Source organism: Myotis nattereri, assembly GCF_964212035.1.
Source record: "Myotis nattereri genome assembly, chromosome: 3".
NCBI lineage: Eukaryota > Metazoa > Chordata > Mammalia > Chiroptera > Vespertilionidae > Myotis > Myotis nattereri.
In genome coordinates this window covers 53,662,599-53,690,279 of record NC_138077.1, presented here as the reverse complement: position 1 = coordinate 53,690,279, position 27,681 = coordinate 53,662,599, and the positions used below count along the sequence as shown (strand labels likewise).

The 27,681-nt window shown below is 44.6% G+C and overlaps 1 protein-coding gene across 2 annotated transcripts; it reads left to right on the top strand.

Moving 5' to 3' along the window:
* Positions 1–604: 604 nt before the first annotated feature.
* Positions 605–27,681, top strand: NRROS (negative regulator of reactive oxygen species; the record flags this gene model as incomplete). 2 transcript variants are annotated; one of them, XM_081088354.1, is made up of 3 exons in its annotated part: positions 618–712; positions 21,673–21,793; positions 25,465–27,681. In XM_081088354.1, the coding sequence occupies 2 exons, from the start codon at positions 21,686–21,688 to the stop codon at positions 27,433–27,435; spliced, it is 2,079 nt and encodes a 692-aa protein (XP_080944480.1). In that variant the 3' UTR covers positions 27,436–27,681. The 2 variants fall into 2 exon arrangements, with proteins under 2 accessions (XP_080944481.1, XP_080944480.1); XM_081088355.1 differs by lacking the exon at positions 21,673–21,793 and having other exon boundaries at positions 605–712.

Here is a 27,681-nt window from a genome sequence, read left to right as displayed (position 1 = left end):
AAAAAAAATTCTTGGCAAGAGCTAGAAGGGAATTTTGTACACATCAGGTACAAAATTTTATCCAGTCTATGATCGATAAGCTCATGGCACTCTGACAGTCCATTACAAAGCAGTGTCCATTTCTTTTTCTGTTTTTGATGTGCTGGGCACATAAAAGGAGATTATTAATAAAGATCAGCTGATTAGATGGCTCTTCCAAGTAGTGGACTTTCTCCCAAGTGGAAAACCTGTGTCCGACCCATTTCCAAAGTCTGCCCCAGCTTGACCCTTGGACGTAACCTCGGAGAGGAGTTTTTTGAGTCAGCAGAGCTCACAGACAGGGGCCCTCCAGCTCAAAATCTCTAAGGCAAGAAAGCCCGGGGAGCACTGCCTGGGGGACCGTAAAAATGCCTGCCCTCATTCTCCACTAGCCCAGCGGGTGGTCCTGGGGCCGCTGTTCCCGCTCTTCCCGCGGCTGCCCTCTCCCTTCCCCCCTCACCACCCACCCGAGGGGGCAGTTCCTTCTCTGATGCCTGATCGCCGTGAGTGCTGAGTTGCAGAGCAGCTCGCTCTCCATGTGACTTCAGTTTCCGTCAGTTCCTTCCGCAAGTGCTAAAATAATCTGATGCTCCAGAGAGAGGCGGCGGCCCAGCCCTGCTTTGGGCTGCTGTCGAGGAGGCCGGAGCCCTGGGAGAGGATGCGCTCGGAGGAGCCGCCTGGGCCCGCGGGAGCCGTGAGTATTTCCTGCGTGGCGGGCTGCCACCCTTTTTGAGGTGGGCGAGCTCGGCCCACAGCTGGGGACTGTCGGCTTGCTGCAGCCAAGCTCCACCGCTGTTGCGCCCGGTGCAGGGGCTACAGCTCGGGGGTAGGTGGATTCGCGTCCCTAGGAGCCCTGAGAACTGAACAAGGTGCGGTGGCGTAGGGGAACCGACAAGGGCTTCAGATTCCCGGTTTGAGAGTGTGATTACTGGCCCTGTGAGGAGAATGCCCACGCCTCAGTTTCTTCATCTGCAAAATGGGGACAATAAAGCTTCCTCCTGGGCTGGATGAATGGGTGCAATAAGACTACTCGGTGAGCGCTCAGCATGTTGGGGTGCTTGGGTCTTCTTTCCTGCCCCACGAGTCATCGATGAGGACAGTGATACTCGTGGACAGCAACACATACTTACGGATGGCTTCCACGTGCAGGCCTGCTCCGGGTGTTGGGGACAGAGCTCTGAAGGAGACAGGCAAAGCCCCTTCACCACACAGTGTTCCGGGGAAATTCACTAGCTAGTAAGTGCCAGAGGGAGACCAGATCCCGGGCCTTTCTGAGCCTTTGTCCAGTGCTCTTCCTCACAGCCTCCACGTAGGCTGGATTCTGGAGGATTCAGCACATATTCCCATGCACTCAGGAGCTGACATAAGTGAGGAGCCACTGACTCGGCTCTGGCTCTGTACTGCCTTCAGAATGGGCGCCAGCTCACTTGGCGCCCGAGAGAAGGTGACCACGTGCCCAACAGTGGCTGCGACTCAGGGAGGCTGAGGCATGGTCCTCGGGATGGAGCTCACGGGTAGGGCTGGTCTGGGGAACCCTTGGGAGGTTTCTTCCGTGATGGGTACAGCCTGTTGGGAGCTTGGACAGTAGAAATGTTTTGAATTTATAAAGCTGGTCTTTTGAGGTCTTCTCTGCTCCTTTCACCCACTGTCTGCACTGCACAGGCTGTTTCTGTGGGTTTTACAGCCCTGAGAATTACTTATTGGCCTCACACACCCCATAGGTTTTTACAGGTATGTCTGAGAGTTCCTAGAGGGAATTATAGAATTATGGGCCCAGGAAAACAAACAAACAAACAAACAAACAAAAAACACCAGCTCAACTCCTGCCTTTAGGTTTAAAAAAGAAAAAAAGAAACAAAAAACCTGTTTCACAAAGAGGGTGCTTTCATCCAATGGGTAACCTCATGACACTTCATGAAAACCCATAGAAACCTGATCCCACATAGTGTTTCAACCCATCATCCAAGAGCAGAGCCTCCCAGACAGACAGCAGGCTCCTGGCGTCTGTCCTGGGGCCCGAGTTAGGGATGCACTGGCCTGTCTGTCCCTGATCTTTCTTTGTCCTGGGAGAGTGACACCAGCACTGATGGTAACCTGCATCCTGGCTGCAGTGTGTCTCCACACCACAAGGCGTAAGGTCGATTCTTGGCTGGACAACCAGATGTACCTCACGCCTCAGATCCAATTATAACCACATAAGTTAGGGGAGGGGAGGCTTTCAACCATGACTGAAAAACATTACCTTTCTCAGGACCGGCTTGCTGTGTGCTCAGTGATGCTCACTGATGTGGTCACACCTTAGTGACAAATACTTTAGCCTTTAGTAAAATTTCTTTATCATACTCATTTCCCTCCGTTCCTAAAACTATTCTTCTCAACTTCACCATTGAACGAATTGTCATGGCTCACTGTGTGGGAGGCTCTGGATTGGGTTAAGGAATGATCTCTGAAAGCTGAGAGAATTAAGGAGAGGAAAAAAGGACAATGATATTTATATCTTATCAAGCCTCACGAGTAACTGTAAATCTGAATGTAGGGGTCTTTTAGTTACAAATGACAAAAACCCAATTAGCTTGGCTTCAGCAAAAAAAAATATATATAGAAAAAAGTGAATTTATTGTTTCAAATAACCAAAAAGTCTATGGAAAATATAGCTTCAGGCATGGCTAGATCCAGGTGCTTAAACATGGCTAGGAATCCATCTATCTCCATTCCTCAGCATTGCTTTCCTCTGTGTAGGCTTCATTCTCAGGCAGGTACTAAAGTTGGTGGCAAAGATGGGTGCCTGCAGCTCCAAGCTTAATTGCCACCAGTTTGGCATCTGAAGCAGGAAGAGAAAGCCCCTTTCCCCAAAGTTCTAGCAACAATCCTTGCATTGATTCTCATGGCCTTGGCTTCGTGAACCCATTATAAACCAATCACCGTGGTTAGAGAATAGGAGGCTCTGATGGGCCCAGGCTTGTTCCCAGGCCTCTCCTTGGAACCAGGAGTGAAGGTCAAACTCAACTGAACACGATCTTCTTCAGAAAATAAGGGGGTTGATTGCATGGCAATGTAAATGCACTTAACACTACTGTGCTCTACACCTAAAGTGGTTAAGATGGTAAATTTTCTGTTATGTCTATTTTACCACAATTAAAAATTAAAATAATAAAGAAAGAAACTGGTGATTTCCTCAAAGGGGAGTTAAGGAATTGTTACCAGAAGGAGAAATGAATGTGGGTAGGCAAAACCAACTGATTTTCAGAGCAAATGGAGTCAGGTGCTGAGAGCAAACCACATGTGTCTTCTCACTTTAATGCATGAGTAGTTTCAGACTGAACAAAGGGAATACAGGAGGAAGTAGAGAATCTGTCATGGTTCTCACCATCGAGGTGGGCAAGAAGAGCAGGGCTGGTACCAATAATGGGCTACAAAGCCCTGAGGACACAGGGACTCCACATACAACCTAGAAGGTTGCCTTGGTCAGGTGCTCTGCCATGTGTCTACACTACTTTCTGCTGCCAAGAAAGAAAGAAAAGAGTGGGCAGGGGACTTCTCTTCAGGAGATAGCACTTGGGGCTCTATCTAGTCGTCCTGGCTCTTCTCAAGCAGAAAGTGAGTGAGGAAGCCCAGCACCCAAAGTGACCAGTAGAAGCTCATCTGAGAGTACACATCATGTTCTTCAATAACCTCATGTCACTCCACTTTAGATGTCAGGCTGGACACTGGCTTCTCCTGATCTTTCCTACTGTCCTCTCCTTGTCCAGCAGTGATCCCTCAGGTCTCTCCTGCCCTTTCGGTGTCTCCTCTCAATGGTCCCACCAGATGCCAAGGCTGAAGTCCCTCCTTCGGCCTGCAGGGTCAATGGCAAATGCGTCTTTCCCTGACTAGCCCTGGGCCACTACTTCAGCTTCAGACATGTTAATGGTCTCCTTATCACTGCCCAGCCTGGTACCCTGTGACTTCCTCATGGGCCTCCCCCAATGACCTTTCTCTTGTTCTAGATCAGTGGTTCTCAACCTTTGGCCCTTTAAATACAGTTCCTCATGTTGTGACCCAACCATAACATTATTTTCGTTGCTACTTCATAACTGTAATGTTGCTACTGTTATGAATCGTAATGTAAATATCTGATATGCAGGATGGTCTTAGGCGACCCCTGTGAAAGGGTCATTCGACCCCCAAAGGGGTCACGACCCACAGGTTGAGAACCGCTGTTCTAGATTCTTGCATCCTTCCTCAAGTTCCTAAGCTTCCATCTTAGCTAATAATACTGACTTCTTATTCCTTTCTATATCCTCTGTTTTTTAGACTTTCTGGTTTCTTTAGCAGAACATCTAAAGGTCCTCTCCTTGGTCATAGGTCTAATCCATGGTGTCAACAGGTTGTCTCATCCCCACAGAGATCATGAACCCATGAACACTCAGGGGTGATATTTAGAATATCAGACACCACATGGTATAGGCACTGACCAATCAGAATGGACATTATCATTAGAAGCAGGGTCCTGGGTTGCTGGATCATGGTGGGAGCCTTGAGAGTTCCAAGACAGTGACTAGGCTACTGTGGTGGGATTCGTGAAGTAGCTGTTTACCAATAAATACATATCTATGCAATCCAGATAAACATTCATTCAATGTATATTCCTCTCAAACAGGTTCACATTGTACACTTCCTACCTGGGTCAGAACTCAGATTTGGTTTTGGCTTCACTGTCTACAAACTATGTGACTTGAGCAATTCACTTTGGCTTTTTTGAGTCTTGAGCTTCTTATCTGTCAAATGGAGATAATAAGAAGGGACTAGAACATAGATGTTTGTACACTAATGTTCATAGCAGCATTACTTACCATGATTAAAAGGTAGAAACATGCCCAGTTGGCATGGCTCAGTGGTTGAGTGTCGAAACAACCCAACTGTGCATTGATGGAGAATGAATAATCAAAATGTGGTGTATACTTACAATGGAATGTTATTCAGCCATAAAAAGGAATGAAATTCTGATACATGTTATACAATGGAGTGGCCTTGAAAACATTACGCTAAATTAAATAAGCCAGACACAAAAGGACAGATGTTACATGATTCCATTTACATGATTCTACTTATATGAGGTACCTAGAATCCTATCTAATCAAAGGGTAATATGGAAATCAACTGTCACTCCATCACAAAGATGACGGCACCCATAGCCACAGGATGGTGGTGCCCAGTCCCCTCAGCCTTGCAGGAGTCCCCCAGTCCTGGAGGGTGGCTGCTGAGAGTGGGCAGTGTGAGTGGCCTGGCAGAATGCTTGCTTCCTGGCCACGGTGACGAGGCAAGTGTCCTGCCCCAGCTGCAGAGAGCCTCTGGGCCGCAGAGAGCCTCTGGGCAGCGGATGCAGAGCGGCCAGGACCCGCAGAGAGCAGAGTACCATGGGGAGTGGGCCTAAGCCGTCAGGGCTCCTGGATTGGAGAGGGCTCCCCTGAGGGCTCCCAGATTGGAGAGGGTGTAGGTCTGGCTGAGGAACCCACCCCTGTGCATGAATTTTGTGCACCGGGCCTCTAAGTAGGCAAATATATAGAGAAGAAAGCATCATGGTTACCAGGAGCTGAAGGGAGGGAAGAATGAGGAGTTACATTTAACTGGTACAGAACTTCAGTTTGGGATGATGAAAAGTACTGGAGATGGGTAACGGTGAGGTTGAATGACAATGTGAATTTACTTAATGCTCCTAGAAAGGCATTAAATTGGTAAATTATATGTATATTTTACCACAATAAAAAAAAATGGAGATGGCCTGGGCTAGTGTGGCTCAGTTGGTTGGAGCATTGTCCCATACACCAGAAGGCGGGGTATTTGATTCCTGGTCAGGCTACATACCCAGGTTTCGGGTTTGATCCACGTTGGGCATGTGCGCGAGGTAGTCAATCGATGTTTCCCTTTCTCCCTTCCTCTCTAAAATCAATTTAAAAAAATTTTAAATGGAGAGAATAATGCCTATTCTGTAGAAGTGTTATGAGTATTAAATGAGATCAAATGTCTGTAAGAAGCCTTTGCAACCTCAAGTGCTATTTTTATTAACCAATAGCATTAAGTATGATCCAATTGTCTTGGATTCATTCAAGGATTTCCTAAAAATCATTATTTTAGGGGTAGGAAGGGATATTCTTCTGTGAATTCAAGTAAGGTTTTTTAAAAAATCAGCCTTAGAATAGCCACGTTGCCAGTATAATTTGAGGGATTTTGAAAGGCAAATTTATCTCCCCTGCCGTCCTGAAACTATACCATTAAACTTTATTATTTTTCATAATTATCATATAAATACCCATTAAAGTATAGTGCATGAAAGAGGATAGCAGTCATTTACACTTCAGTATGAATTGTTTTCCTCCTAATTTTGGCTGAGAATAGTAAGATAGTGATTATCAAATTATTTTTTTTATAAGACATAAATATTTTTCCCAAATAAAATACCTGACTTTGCAATCTCAATTAAGTTGAGATTAAATTAATTATATTGATCCAGAAGATTGAAAACATAGGAACTTTAAAATTTATTTTATTTTTTTAATATATATTTTTTATTTCAGAGAGGAAGGGAGAGGGAGAGAGAGAAACATCAATGATGAGAGAGAATCATTAATCAGCTGCCTCCAGCACACCCCCTACTAGGGATGAAGCCTGAAACCCGGGCATGTGCCCTTAACCAGAATTGAACCCAGGACCCTTCAATCCACAGGCTGACACTATCCACTGAGCCAAACCAGCTAGGGCAGGAATTTTTAAGTTAAATCACTTGATATGCATTCTGAACTACTTAGAGGGAAGTATACTGATGACTGCATTCTATTTTGAAATGCATCAAAAAATAAGATGGATTGCAGGATGGATAAAAGGATAGATGGATAGATATGTGATAAAAACTAGTAAAAAGTTAATAGTAGCCCTGGCTGGTGTGGCTCAGTTGGTTGGAGTATCATCCTGTACACCAAAGAGTGGTGGGTTTGGTTTCTGGTCAGGGCACATGCCTAGGTTGCAGGTTCAATCCCCGGTAGGGTCAAGTATAGGAAACAGCTGATGGATTTTTCTCTCTCTTCTTCATTCCTCTCTCTAAAGTCAATAAAGTACTTTAAAAAAAAAAAAAAGTGAAGCTTAGAATCTAGGTGATGGGTATATGAGTAATCATTGTCAAATTCTCCCAACTTAACTATATGCTAACTTTTTTTTATAATGAAAAGGAGGAAAGTTAAATTACTGACAGGAGTTGCTCATATTCATTTTCATAAACATAGAAATCAATAATAATAAAAAATCTTCCAGCTGTGGCTGGGCAGCTCAGTCATCCCAATACACCAAGGTTGTGTGTTCGATCCTTGACCAGAGCACATAAAAGAAGCAATGAATGAATATATCAATAAGTGGAACAACAAATCAGTGTTTCTCCCTCCCCTGCCTTTCTCTCTCTAAAAATCAATAAGAACTTCATCTATAATATACTAGCATATTATATGAATTATTGAACTATTAGGATGTGATGAGGAGGTAACATATGCACTAGGCCTTGAAGGATGAGTATGAGTTAGCCAGGGGTGGGCAAACTTTTTGACTCGAGGGCCACAGTGGGTTCTTAAACCGGACCGGAGAGCCGGAACAAAAGCATGGATGGAGTGTTTGTGTGAACTAATATAAATTCAAAGTAAACATCATTACATAAAAGGGTACAGCCTTTTTTTTTTTTTTTTTTTTAGTTTTATTCATTTCAAACGGGCCAGATCCAGCCCGCGGGCCGTAGTTTGCCCACGGCTGAGTTCGAGACCAGGAAAAGGGCCTTTTCCACAGAGGAAACAGTGTGTGAAAATGCACGCTTTTTAGTCAAGTATAGCCAGCATCCCAGGGTGGGGCTTGTGGTATTGAGGTTGAGCTTTGCTGAACTCAACCACAGGCTAAGTTTGAATTGCTGCTTTGACATGCTCTAACTCTATGGCCTAAATCTTTGTGAGCCTCAATTTACCACCTGTAAGGTGGGGATGATAAAATTTTCCTGCTAGGGTTTTGTGAGGACCCTAATATATGTAAAGCATCTGGCATAGCACTTATCCCAAGACGAGCAGTCCATAAACGTTACCTATTATAATTATGAGCCAGGAAAGCAATCTGGGAGCTTGAATACTATCCCATTTAGCTGGTCAGTAATCAGGATTACATATCGTTTCATTTCGCAGGTGTGCTCTTTCTCAAGAGAACTCAGGGTTAGGGTGTGGAGGTGATATATTCCATCTGGGCAGTAAGCTTCGGTTATCACCTAAAACCCCTATCTTGCCCTTAGTCTCCCACAGGCTCTGGGTGGTCTCACCTTCTCTGAACACCCCAAGGTCCACATCCGGCAGATCACACGGACTGAAGAAGATACTGCATCTGCTCTGTTTCATTTATTTCAACACCAGCTCCCGCTTGCACAGAGGAACTCTGCGTTTCCTTTAATTCTGACACTACTTTTCTTACTAATGAAATCCACAACATTTCCTTGCATTGACAAAGCTTTTTCACACACACCTCTCATTCAGCCTCAACACAGCCCTGTGAGGTTGGCAAGGCCGGCGTTATTGTCACCAATGGCCGCAACTGGAGAGAAGTGACCAGAGAGAACAAACAAACCTGTGACCCAGAAAGGAAGTGAGAAGTTTAAAACGAATGCACTATGGGTTGGGTGCCCATCCACGGGTATTATGTGGGTCTCTCATAGACAAAGGGGGCACCACGGAACTACCACTAGCCATGTAAAAGCAAGGTGTTACCTCCCCAGGGAAGCACATTTGCACTTTTAAAGACCTGTGGCCCAGTGCAGCCTGTGGCCATGGACAGAACGAATCGAATGACCTCTGTTGGTTGTAAGGGCAGACCCTGACCACAGAGGGAAACCCGTTGACTCATTCGTGGCCCTGAGTCGAGCAGGGTAGTGCTCTACGCGACACTTCACACCTTGGCTTCCCAGAGTGGTCGTGGGGAGAGTCCCAGGGAAGCAGAGTTGCTGTGGCCTCCAACCTCCCTCTAGGAAGAGGCAGCCTCCACCATTCCCAGATGAGACTCTTCTCATGAGCCCGGCTGGAGCCCTGGCTGACCGGGTTTGCTAGGCGTGGGATGGGACCAGCACTTGGAAACCACTACACGGGGTTCCCTCTGGCACCTTGTTCCTATCATTCCATCTCTCTGGCCTGCGGGTTCTCACCTCCAAAACAGTGGTGTGTAGTCCCTTCAGAAATGCTACGGTTCTTCTCAAAAGGATGGTCAGTGACTGCATTTGAATGACAGGGCATTTGCCAGAGAAAGCACTTGCAACAGAACTGTCCTTTCTCACACAGATTCTCAGGGACGTACATTTAATTAGCACTCGAACAAATTTAAAATGATGCCACTCTTCACTTCTTTGTCCAGGCTTAGAGGGGATCCAACTTCTAGGGGCAAATGCCAAGGGTCCCAATGGAACAACCAGCCACTTACAAAGCAGTGAGCTCCCACCCTGGGTGTGTGGAAGCACCTCCTGGGGGTGAAGGCACTGTAATGATGACAAAGACAATTGTTTGAGTGTTCCTTTAAACCTTGACTGGATATAGTAACAGTCTTGCAACACAAGCTTTATGATTCCCATTTTAGTTGAGTGATGTACCCAAGGTCAGAGCCAGGCTTTGAACCTGTTCCATCTTTCCCCTTAGCCTGGGCTCTTTCTTTAACTTTTACTGCTGCCTTTCCAGGGGCTAAGAACATGCAACCCCAAATCTAAATCCCTGGACCCTGGGGGGGAAAAAGAAAGTAACGTCTGTAATAAAACTTATTTTAGCTATTAGTCAATGATATTTTTTCTTCCATTAACTCCAGACATGATTGTTTGAAGCACACTCACAATAATTTCAATCTAAATACCTACAAGAAATTCTCTATTTCAGTAATATTTATTAGGCTCTAATTATGACATATATTTTAAGAAATGATAGATGGATTCTATTATTTTAAAACTAGTCTTAATATAGTCATTTAAGTGGGTTGTTGGAAAATAAGAAAATATTTCTGTAAAAATACTACCTATACTAATAAAAGGGTAATATGCAAATTAACCGTCACTCTGCGACAAAGATGGTGGCGCCCATAGCCACAAAGATGGTGGCATTGGCTGGAGCCACAGAGCTGGCCGGAGCGGGCGGGACACTTAGCTTCCTTTGGGCAGGACGTTTGGCTTCCTGCAAGCCCCGGCCGGCTGCCGAGGGTTGACCACTGGGTGGCGGCCATGGAGCCAGCTGGAGCGGGCAGGAGGTGGCTCCGGCCAGGAGCTAAGGCGGAAGGCGGCAGCCAGAGTGAAGGCACAGGCCCCGGGTGCCAGAGGGAAGCCAGTGCTGGCAGCTAGGGAAGCCGGTGCCGGCAGCTAGCATGCATCAGGCCTCTAGTTACATATATTGTAATCCCTTAGGATAAATTCTAGAAGTGGAACTACTGAATCAAAAGTAGCTTATGATGTCAAGATCTTTGATAAATTATGCTAAATAGTTCTTCAGAAAAAGTGTGTAAATTTGCTCTCCCACCTGCAGGATATGAAACAGTTATTGGGAGACAGGGACTCAAAAGCCATTCTGTTGTCTATACTTCAACATCATTATTAAGAGAGAAAGCCAGAGAGGCAGATCATGAGGTATGCGTGCACATATCACAATTCTAAATGCTCACCTGGCCACGTGGCTCAGTTGGTTGAGTGTTGTCCCATACATAAAAAAAAAAAAAAAAAAGATTGCTGGTTCGATTCCCGATCAGGGTGCATATCTAGGTTGTGGGTTTGATCCCTGGTCAGGGCGGGTATGGGAGGCAGCCGATCGCTGTTTCTCTCACACATCAGGTGTTTCTCTCTCTAAAAATCAATAAAACCCTAACTGGTTTGGCTCAATGGATAGAGCATTGGCCTGAGGACTCAAGGGTCCTAGTTCGATTCTGGTCAAGGGCATGTGCCTTGGTTGTGGGCACATACCCAGTGGGGAGTGTGCAGGAGGCAACTGATCGATGTTTCTCTCTCATAGATGTTTCTAGAAACATCACTGATGTTTCCAACTCTCTATGCTTCCCCCTTCCTCTCCGTAAAAAATCAATAAAATATATATTTAGCCCTGGTTGGTTTGGCTCAGTGGATAGAGCTTCGGCCTGCAGACTGAAGGGTCCCAGGTTCAATTCCAGTCAAGGGCACATGCCTGGGTTGTGGGCTTGATCCCTAGTGGGGGGCATGTGGGAGGCAACCAATCAATGATTCTCATCATTGATGTTTCTTTCTCTCTCTCTCCCTCTCCCTTCCTCTCTGAAATCAATAAAAAATTTAAAATATATATATATTTTTTAAAAAAAATAAATAAATAAAAATAAAAATCAATAAAAATATCCTCCGGTGAGGATAAATAAATAAATAAATGCTCTGTCACTTCAATCTTCAATTTGCAAATTCTTTTTGTAATGCATCCACCATTTAAATATGAATCTTTGCAAAATATATGAATATATTACTTTGACCAAAGAATAGAACTGGTTCTTTAATTTTATAAACCATTTTTTTTTCATTTTCTTTTATATGTATTTCCAAAATCATAATTGAAGAAATCTTTTTTTTTAAATATTTTATAGATTTTTTACAGAGAGGAAGGGAGAGAGATAGAGTTAGAAACATTGATGAGAGAGAAACATCGATCAGCCGCCTCCTGCACATCTCCCACTGGGGATATGCCCGCAACCCAGGTACATGCCCTTGACCGGAATCAAACCTGGGACCTTTCAGTCCGCAGGCCGATGCTCTATCCACTGAGCCAAACCGGTTTCGGCTGAAGAAATCTTTAGATTTAAAAATATATATTTTGGACATTTCTCCAAAAATAAGTAGACATGGTCAATAAACATGTGAAAAATGCTCAGCATTATTACTAATTAGAGAAGTGCAAATCAAAACCACAAAGTGTAGCACTCTATAACCACAAAGATGGCTATAATAAACACAACAGAAAAGAATAAGTGCTGATGAGAATGAAGAGAAATGGGAACATTAGTAATGTTGCAACAACTTGCTCCTTTTCCTCTAAAAAATTCAGTGTATATTTTCTAAGACCAAAGATAGACTCTTACATAACCACAGTGCAATGATCAAAATCCAGAAATTTAACATTGACATGATATTATTATTTCCTCAATTATCTGTATTCAAATTTTGCCAAGTACCCTAGTAAGGCCTCTTTAATAATTTGATCATTTGGTTAAAGAGGTGTCTGCTGGTTTTTCCACTTATAAAGCTATTATTTTTGAGTGTGCAAAATTAACAAGTAGAGTATTAATAAGATACTCTAAGGCTATATTAGTCTCTTGTTTCCCAACAAGTTTTCATTCTTTAGTTTTAGCATTCCTTGATGATTCTTGCCTTCGAAAAATACATTCCTCAATTTACATTTCAGCCACTTTCTCTAATTTTCAGGTAGCATCACAAAGCTTGCATGCACATAAAAACAATCTTACATTCAGGTTTGTCCTTTGTGCTTGACATTATTTAGTTATGTTCTTCTTGTTGGCAACTCTTGGGCCAGCTACTGGGGTGGTGATGGTGGTGAGGTGCTGTCATAGGAAAGCATGGAGCTTGGGAAATGGCCCTGGCCCTGTGGAGAGCCGTGAGGAACCCCACGAGGCAGCCTTGGCACTTGTTCTCCCCACCCTTTCTTCCAGCTGTGTGGTCTACCCTCTTGTCATTCTTTTGTCTTCTCTGATCTCTGCCCTCTGTTGACTATTTCATTATTTTCTTGGTATCTACCTCATAGCTTCTATTCCTCAAGGCAAGATCCCTCAAAAATTCAATTCCACTTTCTGTATGCCTCTTAGCTCCAGTTTCCACTGCTAATTCTCTCTCTTGTCTCTATGCACTGGGATCTTTCATGGGATGCATGTAAGAATTGGCTTCCCCTGGTGAGGTGCTTCCCCAAAATTCTGCCAAGCAGGTGGAGGTGGAGGTGGAGGTGGAGTGGAGGTGGAGGTGTTGGTGAGGTCGTGTGCTTCTCCTGAGGGCTACCCCTCCAGAAGGACTGGGAGTGTGATCAGAGCAATTGGCCAGGACAGTGGAAGTTACATTAATGTATCCATCGTATTTCTTGAACCACATCAGGACACACAATCTAACACTTCTGTGCTCCTTTCAGGTATGAGAAACTCTCCGGAAGCTCTAGTTTCAATGTCAAATGGTAAAAATTCCCGGATATTTTAAAGATTTCTGTGTATATGCATTTTTAATTTAAAGTCTGCTGAGAATCTTTCTGAAAAGAATATTTGAAAAATGTATATTCTTGGAAATTTCCCCTCTCCCTTTAGAAACTCCAACAATTATTTAATCTCCCTCATATTTTTTAACTTTGAAAGGTTTCAAATTTACAGAAAAAATTTAGAAAGTACAATACTAAATTTGCCTGTTGGTAATATTTTACTTTAATTTTTTACTCTCCATTTGAAAGTAGGCTACATAAATTGTAGAAATCATGACATTTCACCTCTAAATACTCAGCATACATTTCCTAAGAGGAAAGGCACATTCGTATATAACCAAAACAATATCATACTTAAGATAATTAGTAATAACTTGATAACATAATATCATCTGTACACAATACCATTTGAAAACACATTATTTAGTACACATGTAAATTTCTCCAATTGTCTCAAATTCTTCTTTTAGAGAGTTTTAAAAACCCCAAATCCACTCAAGGTACATACATTTGACTTGGTTATTATGCTTCTTGGTCACCTGTAATCACACACACACACACACACACACACCATTTTGGTTTTCTCAGGCTTCAGGGCAAACATTTTTGGCTAGGGTACTTCTAAGATGAAGCTCTGTGTTACCCAAGGCATCACACCTGGAGGCCAAGGATGCAGCTGGTCTCACCGTGGGAAATGCTAAGTTTGAACATTTGGTAGAGGTTGAGTTCACTTTATTTATTTATTTATTTATTTATTTATTTATTTATTTACTTACTTAGTTATTTGCTAAGAATCAAAGAGACCAAAGCTACTTGCCTGAGGCTTTCAAATACTTCTTGGTAGTAGGGATTGTTTGATGTGGTCACAGAGTGGGGCTTCTGTTTTTTGTTACCTCTTCGCTGTGGTCCATGACCAGCTGCCCTTCCCTTTCTCCCAGGGTCCGAGGTAGGATTTGCTCTTTTTCTTTTAAACAGAGGCTGCCGCCCTCTCGATGGAGCCCTCTATCTAGCACCTGTGTGTTTGGTGTTTCCGGTGTCACCTGCACACATGCACACCCTGCTCGTGTGGGTACTCTGCTTCAGAGTCCCTCCCCCAGACCAGTGTATAAACGTTTGTTTCTAACACCAAATACCTCTGCGAGTTGCCCACTTCTGCAAAGACCTCTTTCTTTAAAGCCTTTTCAGCTTACTTTGAAGAGAAAATGCTCAATTACATGCTAATATCTGTATAACACTCTTAACTCTTGCTAATAGAGCCTTTAGCAAAAAGGCCGCTTCCTAGCTCTGGTGGCTGCTGCTGTGGTAGTGGCAGCTGGAGAAGGTGGGGAGGTGAGAGTGGGGAGTGCAGAGGTGATAGCAAGGGTGCCCCTGAATATTAGAAATCCAGCAACCTTTCCTGCAAATGTATCCAAAACCCTAACAAAACAAAACCAGAACTCAGATCAGAGTTACTTCTTAGTATTCCCGAAGTTTGAGTACGAGGAAACCTTTTTATGGACAAAAATGCCCGAGATTGGTCCTTACAGTGAATTAAGACATTGCATCACAACAGAAAGCTACTTGGAATTAATGTCCCTTTTAAAAAGAAGTTATATTTTCTTAATATAGGTAAATCTACACACATTTGGAAAAAAATACTATACATATGTGTTTAAGTGTCACAGGGCCTGACTGAGGTAAAAGGAATGCTACTGCACTCCTGAACTATTCTGGTGGAAATTTCAGGACTTCAGGAAGCAGAGGCCAGTCAAAAGATTTCCCTTACCTTCTTCCCTGTCCGCTGCTAAAGCAAGTACCACCCACGTGTCCCTTGGCCTGTGTGTGGCATCTTCTCCCACCCAAGCGTCCTGAGCCCAGAACTGATGTGGTCAGGGAGGGGTATGGAAGCGCTGCCCCATGTTATAGCCAAGCCACCACCACCAGGATCAGGAAGCTCTTTCCAAAAGGAGCAAATATTCCCACCCCTTTCATTGTTTCACACAGACCACGGCCACCAATCAGTCTTCTGTACCTTACTTGAGTCAATGAAGCAGGAGTTTCTCCCTATTCTTTTGTGAAAATAGAAAAAGCAAACAAGCATAATTTTTAAAACAGGAATTTTTGCAGCCAATGTGCATTTTTCTTCCCTGTGTTAGTGTTCTCTTGTTTCAGGTTACTGTCTCCATTCATGTTTTTATGAAATGAATCTGTTTTCACCACTTATTTGTTATAACTAGATCTGAGAAGAGGAAAGCCAGACAAAAAGCCATATTGTCTTTCTGCCTTAAAAGGGAATACTCTTTAGAGATGAGGGATGGATGTGGGGTTGAATCTCAGGTTTCCATGATAACCAATTAGAAGTATAGTCTCAAGATTAATGGCTACATACAAGATGCAGTTGAGCATTGAAATCCTAGTATTTTAAGAACCAGCAAGAACATTTTGTGATGATTAGACACAAACAGGATAGCTAGAAGATAAAGGAAAAATATAAATGATACACTAAGAGGACTTCACTTTGACATGAGGTAGGATTTATAATCTCAATATCTCCAAGTCAAAGTGTTACAGACACAGTACAGAATCTTGTCTCCTGCAGTACCTGGGTCAGTGGTATCTTGTTCTCCAAAGCTTTTCACTAATTGGAAGCTCACAGTCTCTAGCGTTATTCATAATCATAATAACCATGACTGGATAAAAGATATAGAGAGGCTTTATAGAAATTGTTAACGGAAAAGAATTTAGGATTTATAGACTGTATATAAAAGAAAATGGGACTCCCTGGCCAGTTTTTCTCAGTGGTTAGAGCATCAGCCTGTGGACCAAGGAGTTGTGGGTTCGAGTCCCAGTCAAGGGCACATATCTTGGTTGCAGGTTCCTCAGCCCTGTTAAGTGCTCCTTTGGGAGGCAAACAATCAATGTGTCTCTCTCACATCGATGTTTCTCTCTCTCTCCCACCTCACTCCCTCCCTTCCAGTCTCTCTATAAATCAATGGAAAAAGTATCTTTGGGTGAGGATTAAACAAACAAATGAATAAATAAATAAATGAATACAAAGAAAATGGGACTAACCATTTTCTAGCTCCGCACTTGGAAGGAACTCTTTAACTGGTTTAAAAAGAACAGATACAAGCAGAGTCTGTATTGTCACCTGCTTCTCATGTCAGGATCTCAGGTCTTATATAGAGTATTTTCCCAATGGTCCCCAGACCAGAAGGAGACAGAATTCTTATTCAGTCCCTACTTGGGACATAGGTTGATTTTTCGTTCCTTTATATTAAGTCTGTGGCTTCCCCAGTGGATTATAGCCCATGAAATAGGAACCATTAATCCAGGTCCTTTTAATTAGAATGAGGGGAGGTTCCAGGTTACCTCATTTAAAATTTTAATGCCAAGCTGCTCTGTGCACCCTTCATTGTTTTTCCTTTCTCCACCAAAAATGTATCTAAGATGAGCAACATTTGGCTTAAAAAAATGATGTCTTTTTCAGAAGATGTCAGAGACATAGGAATAAAGTAGGGCAGGTACTTATTTGTACACTCAAGATTAGACACTCTCAAAGAGCTAGAGATACTGTTGAGTGGTCCTCACCCAACTGAGGTTGAGTGTGGGTAGTCCTGTGCGCACAGGAGACAGTTCATGAAATTCCCCGATGAGCTTGGCATCCAAACTGTTTATCTGATACTCCTTGCAGTGGCATGGCTCCAAAGAAGCCTTCTCCAGCTACACACTCCAGGAAGTGTTTCTCAACTGAAGTGGCTATTATTTTTAGTCTTTCATTTCTTCTCAAAGTCATTACATACCTTTTTTGTTTGTTTGTTTAGTACTATTTTAAAGCCCAATCTCATTTATATCATTGTGTCAGTCACAGTCTAACCAGGAAACAGAAACATGCAGATCATTTAAAACAGAGGAAATTTAATGCAGGAAATTTGCTACACATGATGGAAGAGGCTGAGATGTCAACCAGGGAACAGACAGTCATCCCAGAGAACAGGAATTTCAGGAGGCTGTGACCTCCCCTGGATAGGATGATGATAAAGGGAGGAGGGTGTTAACAGAACTAGGAGTCACCCAAAGAGGCTCAAGGACTTCTCTGTCCAAGGCAGAGAGGGAGAGAAAGACCCTGGATTCTCTCCTCCTTCTAACTTCCCAGTAGTGCCTTCCATTGACCAAACCAGCTGGAGGCCAACTGGCACCTAGAACTTGGGAACAGAGCCTTCAAAAGTCAGCCCCTGCAAACCAGAGCAGGGTAGAGGATGGATAAACCATGGATCTGAGGAAAAACAGCTCTCAACAAGCATAGTCCTTTGTTCCTGGGATTAGCCTTATTCTGGAATTTATTAATGTAGAATGTTTAACCCAACCTTCCCTCATATTATTTTAAATTTTTTAATTTTCCCCCTCATATTTTTTATACAGTTAATATGAAAAATTCATTCTTCCAGCCAAATTATTCATTATTTTATTTATTTATTTATTTGGTTAATCTTCATTTGAGGATATTTTCCATTGATTTTTTGAGAGAGTGGGAAGGAAGGGGAGACAGAGACAAACATCAATGTGAGAAAGATACATTGATTGGTTGCCTCCGACACACCTCGGTGGGGATTGAGCTTACAACCCAGGTATGGACCCTTGACCGAAATTGAACTGGGACCCTACCAGTCTGCAGGCTGAATGGACTCAATATGCTCTATTCAGTGAGCCAAACCAGCAAGGGCCAAATTATTCATTATTTTTTCTTTTTTGTGTAATTGCTGAATTACATTGGAGACTGTATGTAGGAATAACAACCACACACAACCAACTCACTGGTTTTTTTGAACTCATCCTATATAATAAAAGAGTAATATGCAAATTGACCCTAACAGCAGAATGACCAGAACGACCACTTGACCAGTCACTATGAGGTACACTGGCTACCTCTCGGTCCCTCTCGGCCTACAGGCTCTGATCGCGGGTGGCACCAGGCCAAGGCCCCCACCCTGCCAGTCACACCACACACAAAGGGTGACCTGAAGCGGGGGCAGGGCTGGCGAGTGGGCAGGAAGGGCCAACCTTTCAGTCGCGCCCCCCCCCCCCAATCGCCCGATGGCAAACGGGGAACCATAGAGGGTGATGGCAGAGGGCGGGGCTGGCTGTGGGCAACTGGAGAAGATGGCCCTGATTGCAGACCAGGCCTAGGGACCATAACCATGCATGAATTGCGTGCACTGGGCCTCTAGTCAATAATAATTCTGTTATACTAGAGGCCTGTTGCATGATGAGATTCGTGCAATAGGCCTTCCCTTCCCTTGGCTGCCGGCACCAGTTTGCCTCTGGCACCTGGGGCCGTCAGGCTTTGCTGCTCCAGCCCTGGGGCCGTCAGACTTTACTCCACCACTTGGAGCCTATGTATGCAAATTAACTTCCATCTTTGTTGGGTTAATTTGCATACTCTCCTGATTGGCTGGTTAGTGTAGCAAAGGTATGGTCAATTTACATGTTTGTCTATTATTAGGTAAGATAGTTATGTTACCTTCAGAGTTAACAAAGCACTTTCACATATACTATTTGATTCTCATTGAAACTCTGAATGGTTATTATTATCCCCATTTTTAGAAGGATTAACTGAGTCTAGGAGACTGTATGTGAATTGCTCAATGACAAATAACAAATTTTGGAGCCAGAATTAAAATCCTGATCTGTTTGGTTCTAAATTCCATAATCTCCCCAGGCTATCTCACAATTGGAGTTGCCCAGAAGGTACAGCAAAAGTTTTCCTGGGTTGTTTGACTGAGTTTAGGAAGAAGGGGAATAGATATTTTAAATTTGCAAAAATTGTCTTGTTGACCCAGAAAATAAAATTACACTCTGAGCATTAGTGACATGAGGCCTATCCAGCATTCCAGTCTGCGTTACATTCTCCCTGAAGAAACTGCACTCTTTCCCTGAAGACATCTAGAATCAGTATTTCAATATATGGAGCTGGTTGTTCTAGAAGGGTCAGTGTCACAACAAGTACCATCCCAAATCTGTTTTGTTTTGTTTTTAGGTATATTTTCATTGGTTTCAGAGAGGAAGGGGGGGGGGGAGAGAGAGAGAGAGAGAGAGAGAGAGAGAGAGAGAGAGAGAGAGAAACATCAACGATGAGAGAGAATCATTGATTGATTGCCTCCTGCATGCCCCCTACTGGGGATTGAGCCAGCTACCCATGTATGTGCCCTAACTGGGAATCAAACTGTGACCTCCTGGTTCATAGTTCATGCTCAACCACTGAGCCACACTGGCCAGGCTACCCATCCCAAATCTGACAGAGATGGTGAAGGAGGAGAGGAGGGAGAAGGTCCATGGTTCTCAATCCCTGTCTCTTCTCAATGAAATACAGGAAACTCATTGAAATTTGAATGTTGGATAAACAATTAATTTTCTTTTTTTTTTAGTATTAGTATGTCCCAGATATTGCATGGGACATATTTATACTAAAAAGTTGCTTGTTTTTAGTATAATTTGCTAGGTCTAGCAACCTTATTTTAAGATGGGCAGTGATCCCAAGGTTTCAGGGTTTCAGGGGTGTGTGTGTGTGTGTGTGTGTGTGTGTATGTTGGGAAGATACTGAGAACAGGAGCCCATATGGCTCTGTGTTTGCCATCTGTGCCCTGCACATGCCAAGAGGTGCTAATTCCTGCACAGGTGCAGAAACGAAAGGAGAGTCTGGGAAGAGTATTCCCAGTGTTGGGCAAATACTGACGAATTGTGAATTATTCTGAATTGGAGGTCTCCTCTGTGGTAAGGAGAGCTGATCTGACCTGAAGTGAAGGTTGAAGTTGATTTACCCGGTTTCACTTAGTCTTTCTGTTAGTCTGTTTTCACTAATGAGTATTCAAATCTAACCAGGAAGTTAAAATTAGCCTTAGAGATTGTGTAAACTCATTCAAAGAAAGGGAAAGAGGAAGGGGCCCTAGAGAGCTGAGATGTGTCAGGCAGAGGGTCCATGGAACAGGTGAGGAGGTTCATGTTAGTGCTGGTGCTGCTGGCCCATGAGAAGACTGGAGAGCAGACCCTGCCGTCTTTCCCAGGTAGAGGTCAAGGAGAGGATGGGGCCGTCAGAATGCTGGGGCCAGGCACTTGCCTCTGATTCTGATGAATGCCGAACTGGGAGGGGATTCCACCCACCTGTGTCTATAAACTCTTTCAATAGGAGAGTTCAATCTAACAGCACCTGCAGTGAGAGTAATTAGTCTGGTTCTTGTCCTGGAGCTCGGAGAAGAGGATCTGCCAGCTGTTACCAGCTGTGCCACTAAGTTGATCTTGAACCTTGAATAAGCCATTATTATTTCTTTGTGTGTTCACCTGTAAAAATGTGATGGTGGAGGATATATTATATTTCCATTATCGTTTCTCTTAGTTCTAAAATTCTGTTGGTATCTATACTAATAAAAGAGTAATATGCTAATTAGACTGGGAGACCTTCCGGAGACCTTCCAGTCATCCTTCCGGACAAAGCCATGGTGGTGGGGCTGAGGCAGAGGTGGTTAGGGGTGATCAGGCTGGCAGGGGAAGGCAGTTGGGGGTGATCAGGCCGGCAGGTGGAGGCAGTTAGGGGCAATCAGGCCGGCAGGCAGAGCAATTAGGGGCAATCAAGCAGTGGTCCTGGATTGTGAGAGGGATGTCCAACTGCGGGATCGGGCCTAAACCGGCAGTCGGACATCCCCCGAGGGGTATCGGATTGAAGAGAGTGCAGGCCAGGCTGAGGGACCCCCAACCCCCACCGTGCACAAATTATATAATTTTAAGCATTCTCATGACTTCTGTTCTGTGCTCACTGGCATGATAAGAGGGCTGGTAATCATAATTCATCAATAATCCTTATTATACTGAAGATTGCTTTCTCATTTTCCCCTTAGCTTTTCCCTTATCCAGGCAAAATATCAAAGTCCTATTTTCAAAGGGCTATATTCAAATGAGTTAACCAATGCGATCTACACTTTTTTAAAAGCCTCATGTCAGCAATTAGTCTATGGGACCAGTGGCAACATTTATATTTCAATTCTAGTTCGCTATTCATTCATTCAAAACGTATTTATTGAGCTCAGGTGACACATCAGGAGGATTTGAGCTTTGGGAAGAAAACGTCAACAGAACTAAAAAACATGACAAACTCTAGGTGACCTGAAACCTGGTTCCTCAAATCCTGTGCTTCTCACTTCTGTTGCTGGACTCTTGGGAGTTTCAGTGTTCAGCCACCTGTCCATCAGATGGTTGGGGCAAAATGAAAGTGAGTTCTTGCAGTAAAAGGTTGAAAGTATTGATTAACTTGAGGTATGTAAAGGGTGTGCGGGTTTCCACCTGCCTGCAGCAATGGGCTTGCAAGACCAGACACCACTTGGAACTGGCTCCTTCTACTGAGAGTGAAAAGCAGCCCTCTGGCACGTCCCTCTCTGACTGTGTTTCCCTTGCCCTCTGTCCACAGTGCTGCACTTGAGATGGAGTTATTGCCTCTCTGGCTCTGCCTTGGTTTTCACTTCTTGACAGTGGAATGGAGGACCCGAAGTGGAGTAGCCACAGCTGCTTGCCAAAGGTGCTGCAAGTTGGTGAGTTTTCCCAGGAACTGAGTTGTCCATTGTTCCTGTGTTGACAAGGTTTGGTCCATTTGGAAAGGCTCTGCCCCACCTTTTGCGAACCCACTGAAGGCACGAGGCCTCAGGGACAGGCCTAAGTGAGCCACCGGGAACAAAAGCTCCTTGTTAAAAATCTGGGTGATTGAGCTCCACTGATGCTACTGGGATCTGATAATGGTGAGGCATATTAACGTTGAAGAAGCCCTGCCTCAGGGTTTATGTTTGAGTTGATAGCAATTGCTTAAAAAGCTGTACTGAAGCCCCGGCAAGTGGCTCAATTGGTTGGAGTGTCGTCGCATCCACCAAGAGGGTTGTGGGTTCGATTATGGTCAGGGAAGGTACCTAGGTTGTGGGTCCAATCCCCGGTGGAGGCGTGTATAGGAGGCCACTGATCGATATTTTTCTCTCACATCGATTTTTTCTCTCTCTCCCTTCTTCTCTCTAAAAAAATCAATAAAAAGATATTCTCAGATGCGGATTTTTTAAAAGATGCTGTTCTGAAGAGCATGCTGCCACGGGCACTGCACAGCGACATCCCTGACCATGCTTAGGTTTAAGACAATCCAGGAAGTAGATACCCGAGCTTTTGTGGTCAACTCTCTTCAGGGCTTTCAGCCTATCTGTGCAAACATAACAACCATGCACATTCCTAGAAATTTTCCCCTTTGCCTGTAACTCAGTGATGTAAACATCTGCCTGAGAAACATACATTTGAACTCTGTTATATCCCAAGCACTGGGAAGACTAATTGGATTTCTGGATTAATACTTATATTAAAAAAATGTGTTCTTAAGGCTGATGAATCTTAAAAACCCAACTGGTCATAGTTCTTAACCACTTTTGGTAACCTCTAACCACTACACTACATTATCCTCCAGTGTGGGGAGAGGCTATGAGCCAACCAGGTTTAAACCCCAGTTCCACCTCTTACTAGCTGGTGACATCGGGCCACTCTGCCTCAGCTTCCACATCTGTAAAAGATGGAGGTGTTAATAATGCCAAGCAATCATACCATAACACTGGGTTGTAACGATGATTAAATGAGTTAATGTACGTAAAGCACGCAGAACAGTGCCTTGAATGTGGTCAGTGCTACGTATTTTATCCATTATTATTGTTGTTGCTAGCCTCTGCTACACAGACTTCCATTATTCCCTTACAGAGGCGATGAAAGATTAACTTCGCAGTAGCTAATTCAGGAGTCACCAGGCATACAAAGAGGAGGGAATAAAGCCTGAGTTCTTTGAGAGTCTTTCGGGGTTCAGGCTAGACTCCCTGCCTGACTCTCTCTAGCCTGGTGGGAAGAAGTAGGGACTCAGTTGTCAGTGAGCTCAAGGAGTGGATTTCCTGTGGCTTTTCTGAATAGGGCTGAGGGTTTGAGAGTCCAGGTTGCCCCTCCCCCATTGCCCCTCCTCGCATTAGCCATGTGATGTTATAATAAAATGGAATGAGGAGGTTTTCTTGGGCTCTGATGGCCCTGTGGTCCTTTTGCAGCACTTCAGTGGGACCCCAGGGAATTGCAGGGTGTGACGCTCATGGCCTCCACAGCTGTGATAAAACAGGGTCTCACTCCTTTTGGAAAGCCCCTCACCACAACATTCTCCAGAGAGTCCCTGTGTGGGGGAGACCAGCGCTTACTCAAATAAAGAAATGCATCTTGTTTCTGCATGGGGAGATTTAATTTTACAAAGATGTCAGTTCTTCTCCAAATTACTCCATGATTGTAATGCAACTCCTATAAAAATTCCAAAGATTGTTGGGGTAAGGGGAGGTGTAGAAAGAACTTCACAAATTCATCTGGAAATGAGAAACCACTCCAATGCTCTATAAAATTAATTGATTAAATAAGACTTATCATTATAGCTAACATTTATTAAGCATTTATGTGCCAAGTTCTGTGTTAAATGTTTTACATAAATAATCACAGTGAATCCTCATGAAGAAAAAAACCCTATGAGAAAATTACAAGTATAATTTCATTTTAATAGGTGGAGTAATGAAGGTCCCGACTGGTTAGGTAACAAGACCAAGATCACCCATTTGTTAAAAACCAGAACCACGATGCACTGACCCTAGAACTCTTGCTCTTAACCACTGTTCTATTCATGCAGTGAATTAAGAGACAGTTGCTAAACAGAAGATGATCAAATTTATTTTATTGCCAGAGCAATATGTCTATTACATATTATTGAGGAGATAGTAGGTAACTAAACAGTTTGTAGAATGCAGACTCATTTTTTAAAAATTATGGGTTTTGTTTGTTTAGAAAAGGTAGATAATATCTTTAGGAAAGAGTCCAGAAGGAGATGTAACAAAAAGTTATTGGTGTTTCTTTGAGGAAGAGGCTGAGGTTACTGAAGAATTTAATTTTCTGTATTTCTATATTATATCAATTTTTAATTATTAGAAGGTTTTATTTTAATAATCAGATAAAGAACTTGGGGCTGTGAGAGTTAATTCCTTGTCCAGGGCCCAGTGCTAATATGTGACAGAGCTTGAGATGCAGACTTGAGACTGTCATCTCTCCAAACTGGTGCTTCTCTTTCTCTTATCAGATTTTTCTCCCTTTTTCCATTATTCCTCTTGCCCCTGGGATTGGGCCCACAGTTTTAGGCAATCACGGACCTTGTCTGTGCAAAGGAAGGCCATTACTCCCCTTTCTTGTCACTTCAAACTTTTTTCCACATCCTATGGTGGATCATTGTTGCCAATCATGTAAAACATTGGGCTGAGTTTATCCTGAGGCCTGAGTGACTTCTGCAATGAGACCAGGGTCGTCCCATCCCTCCTGCCTCCTTCTGCAGCACAAGGTAGAACTGCATCCAGGAAAAGCACTGAATTGCGCATTAAGAGCTCTGGGCTCTGGCCCCGGCTCTGCCATTGACTCTCTCTCCACTTCTCTCCAGACCCCGCTCTACTTTTCTGTGCAATTCAGGGTGACGATGAGCTCTGAAGTCCTTTTAAGCTGAGACATTTGTCAACTCCGAATGTAGAGGAATATTGAGACAAAATTTCTTTGGTTGAAATGAAGATGCCACAGCACTGCCGGTTGTCAGGCAGTGTCCCTCTTAGACACACAGGTGTAATGGTAGAGCGATTGCAATGCAATGGTGACAGGTGGCATTAAGAGTGCCCACTGTGTGTCAGGCCCTTGCAGTCTCTTGCCTAATCTCACTGCAGTCCTCTGACGTAGGTACTATCTTTATCTCCATTTTTCAGAGGAAATGACAGACGTAAGTTAAATTATTTGCCCAAAGCCACACGGAAATAAATGGCAGAGGCAGGATTCAAATCCAGGTAGAGACCTGGCTCTCAGTCCCTCTCATAGCTAAAACCAACGTGCAAATGCAATTGTTACCACTCAGCACCTGATGGACAGGTGCTCAGATCTTCTCTAACATGCTGTGTGTTTTAAACAAGGCCTGGAACTCAGCTCCCAGCTGGCTACTTTAGTGTGAAAGTAAAGGACAAAGAAAAGTTCCCCTTTTTTTCTAAAGTGTCTGATCCATTTTTTAAAAAAAATTATGATCTCTAGAGCCATTCCCCAAAGTTGCAGGAACAGTCTGATGACTGAACTAAGTTTATGTACCCAAACCCCTGCTTCAGAGGCCTCTTCCTGCTGACCAGTGTGTTTTTGAACCTAGGTGGATGGAGTCGCTGACTGTCGAGAGCAGAATCTTGCTTCAGTGCCCAGCAATCTCCCTCCCCACTCGCAGACGCTCATCCTAGATGCCAACCCTCTCAAGACCCTGTGGAATCATTCCCTCCAGCTTTACCCACTCCTGGAGAACCTCAGTCTGCACAGCTGTCACCTGGAGCGCATTGGTCGTGAGGCCTTCCTGGGGCAGGCCCGCCTGCGCAGCCTGGCGCTACCTGACAACTCCCTCTCGGAGAGCTACAAGGAGACAGCAGCTGCCTTCCACAGCCTGCGGGCCCTGCGGAGGCTGGACTTGTCGGGGAACTCCCTGACGGAAGACATGGCGGCTCTCATGCTCCAGAACCTCTCTTCACTGGAGTCTGTGTCCCTGGCGAGGAACACGATCATGAGGCTGGACGACTCCATCTTTGGGGGCCTGGGGCACCTCCAGGAGCTGGATTTGCAGAGGAACTACATCTTTGAGATCGAGGGTGGAGCCTTCGAAGGCTTGACTGGGCTGAGACACCTCAACCTGGCCTATAACAACCTCCCTTGCATTGTGGACTTCAGCCTCACGCAGCTCCAGTCCCTCAATGTCAGCTACAATAACCTGGAGTGGTTCCTGGCATCAGGGGAAGGGGCTGCTTTTGAGCTGGAGGTGCTGGACCTCTCGCACAATCAGCTGCTGTTTTTCCCACTCCTGCCCCAGTCCAGCAAGTTGCACACCCTCCTGCTGAGGGACAACAACATGGGCTTCTACAAGGACCTGTACAACACCTCGTCGCCAAAGGAGATGGTGGCCCAGTTCCTCCTTGTAGATGGCAACATAACCAACATCACCACAGTTAACCTCTGGGAGGAGTTTGACTTCAGTGACCTTGCAGATCTACGCTTCCTGGACCTGAGCCAGAACCAGTTCCAATACCTGCCTGACGGCTTCCTAAGGAAGATGTCTTCCCTCTCCCACCTGAACCTCAACCAGAATTGCCTGATGACGCTCCACATCGGGGAGCACGAGCCCCCAGGAGCGCTCCTGGAGCTGGACCTGAGCCAGAACCAGCTGTCGGAGCTGCACTTGGCTCCCGGGACCCCCGGCTGCCTAAGGAGCCTCCGGTCGTTCAACCTGAGCTCCAACCAGCTCCTGAGTGTCCCTACCGGCCTTTTTGCTGATGCCGGTAACATCACTACAGTTGACATGAGCCACAATCAGATCTCACTTTGTCCCCAGCCAGCTGGTGTAGACGGCGTGGGCCCTCCCAGCTGTGTAGATTTCAGGAACGTGGCATCTTTGAGGAGCCTCTCTCTGGAGGGCTGTGGGCTGGGAGCATTACAAGACTGCTCGTTCCAGGGGACTGCCCTCACCCACTTAGACCTTTCTGGAAACTGGGGGGTTCTGAATGGGAGCACTGCCCCTCTCCGGAATATTGCCCCCACATTACAAGCCCTATCTCTCAGGGATGTGGGCCTCAGTGCCAGCTTCACGGAGCTGGACTTCTCTGGGTTTAGGAATCTGAGGGACTTGGATCTGTCCGGAAATTCTTTGACCAGTTTCCCCAGATTCAGGGGCAGCCTGGCTCTGCAGACCCTGGATCTCCGTAGGAACTCGCTCACGGCCCTTCCCCAGGGGGCCATGTCTGTGCAGCTCATGACAAGTCTTCGGACCATCTACCTCAGTCAGAATCCGTATGACTGCTGCAGGGTGGAGGGCTGGGGGGCCCTACAGAGTCTGCACACCATCTCCGACTTGGCCATGATCACTTGCAACCTGTCCTCTAGGGTCGTTCGCTTGGTGGACCTGCCCAGCGGCATGCCTCAGGACTGTAAGTGGGAAAGGGTGAACATGGACCTGCTGTACCTTGTGCTCATTCTCCCCAGCTGCCTCACCCTGCTGGTGGCCTGCACTATCACCTTTTTCACTTTTAAGAAGCCTCTGCTTCAGGTAATCAAGAGCCGCTGTCACTGGCCCTCCATTTACTGACCTGGCTACGATTCAAGGTCAGAAATCTGGTCTGTGCTTGGAAAGACACATGCTCTGCCAAATTTCAAGATCTGATGCAGAGGACGAGTCTGATGAACTGAGCTTTAAATGAAAGTGTACCATGTCACCATCCTTAGTCACTCCAAGTTCTCCCTCCGTCATCATGATTCATCCTTATCATCCTGGTAAAATATTTATTAGTCGACATGCTACACAAATAAGAAATGTGTTTCATAAATATTTTTA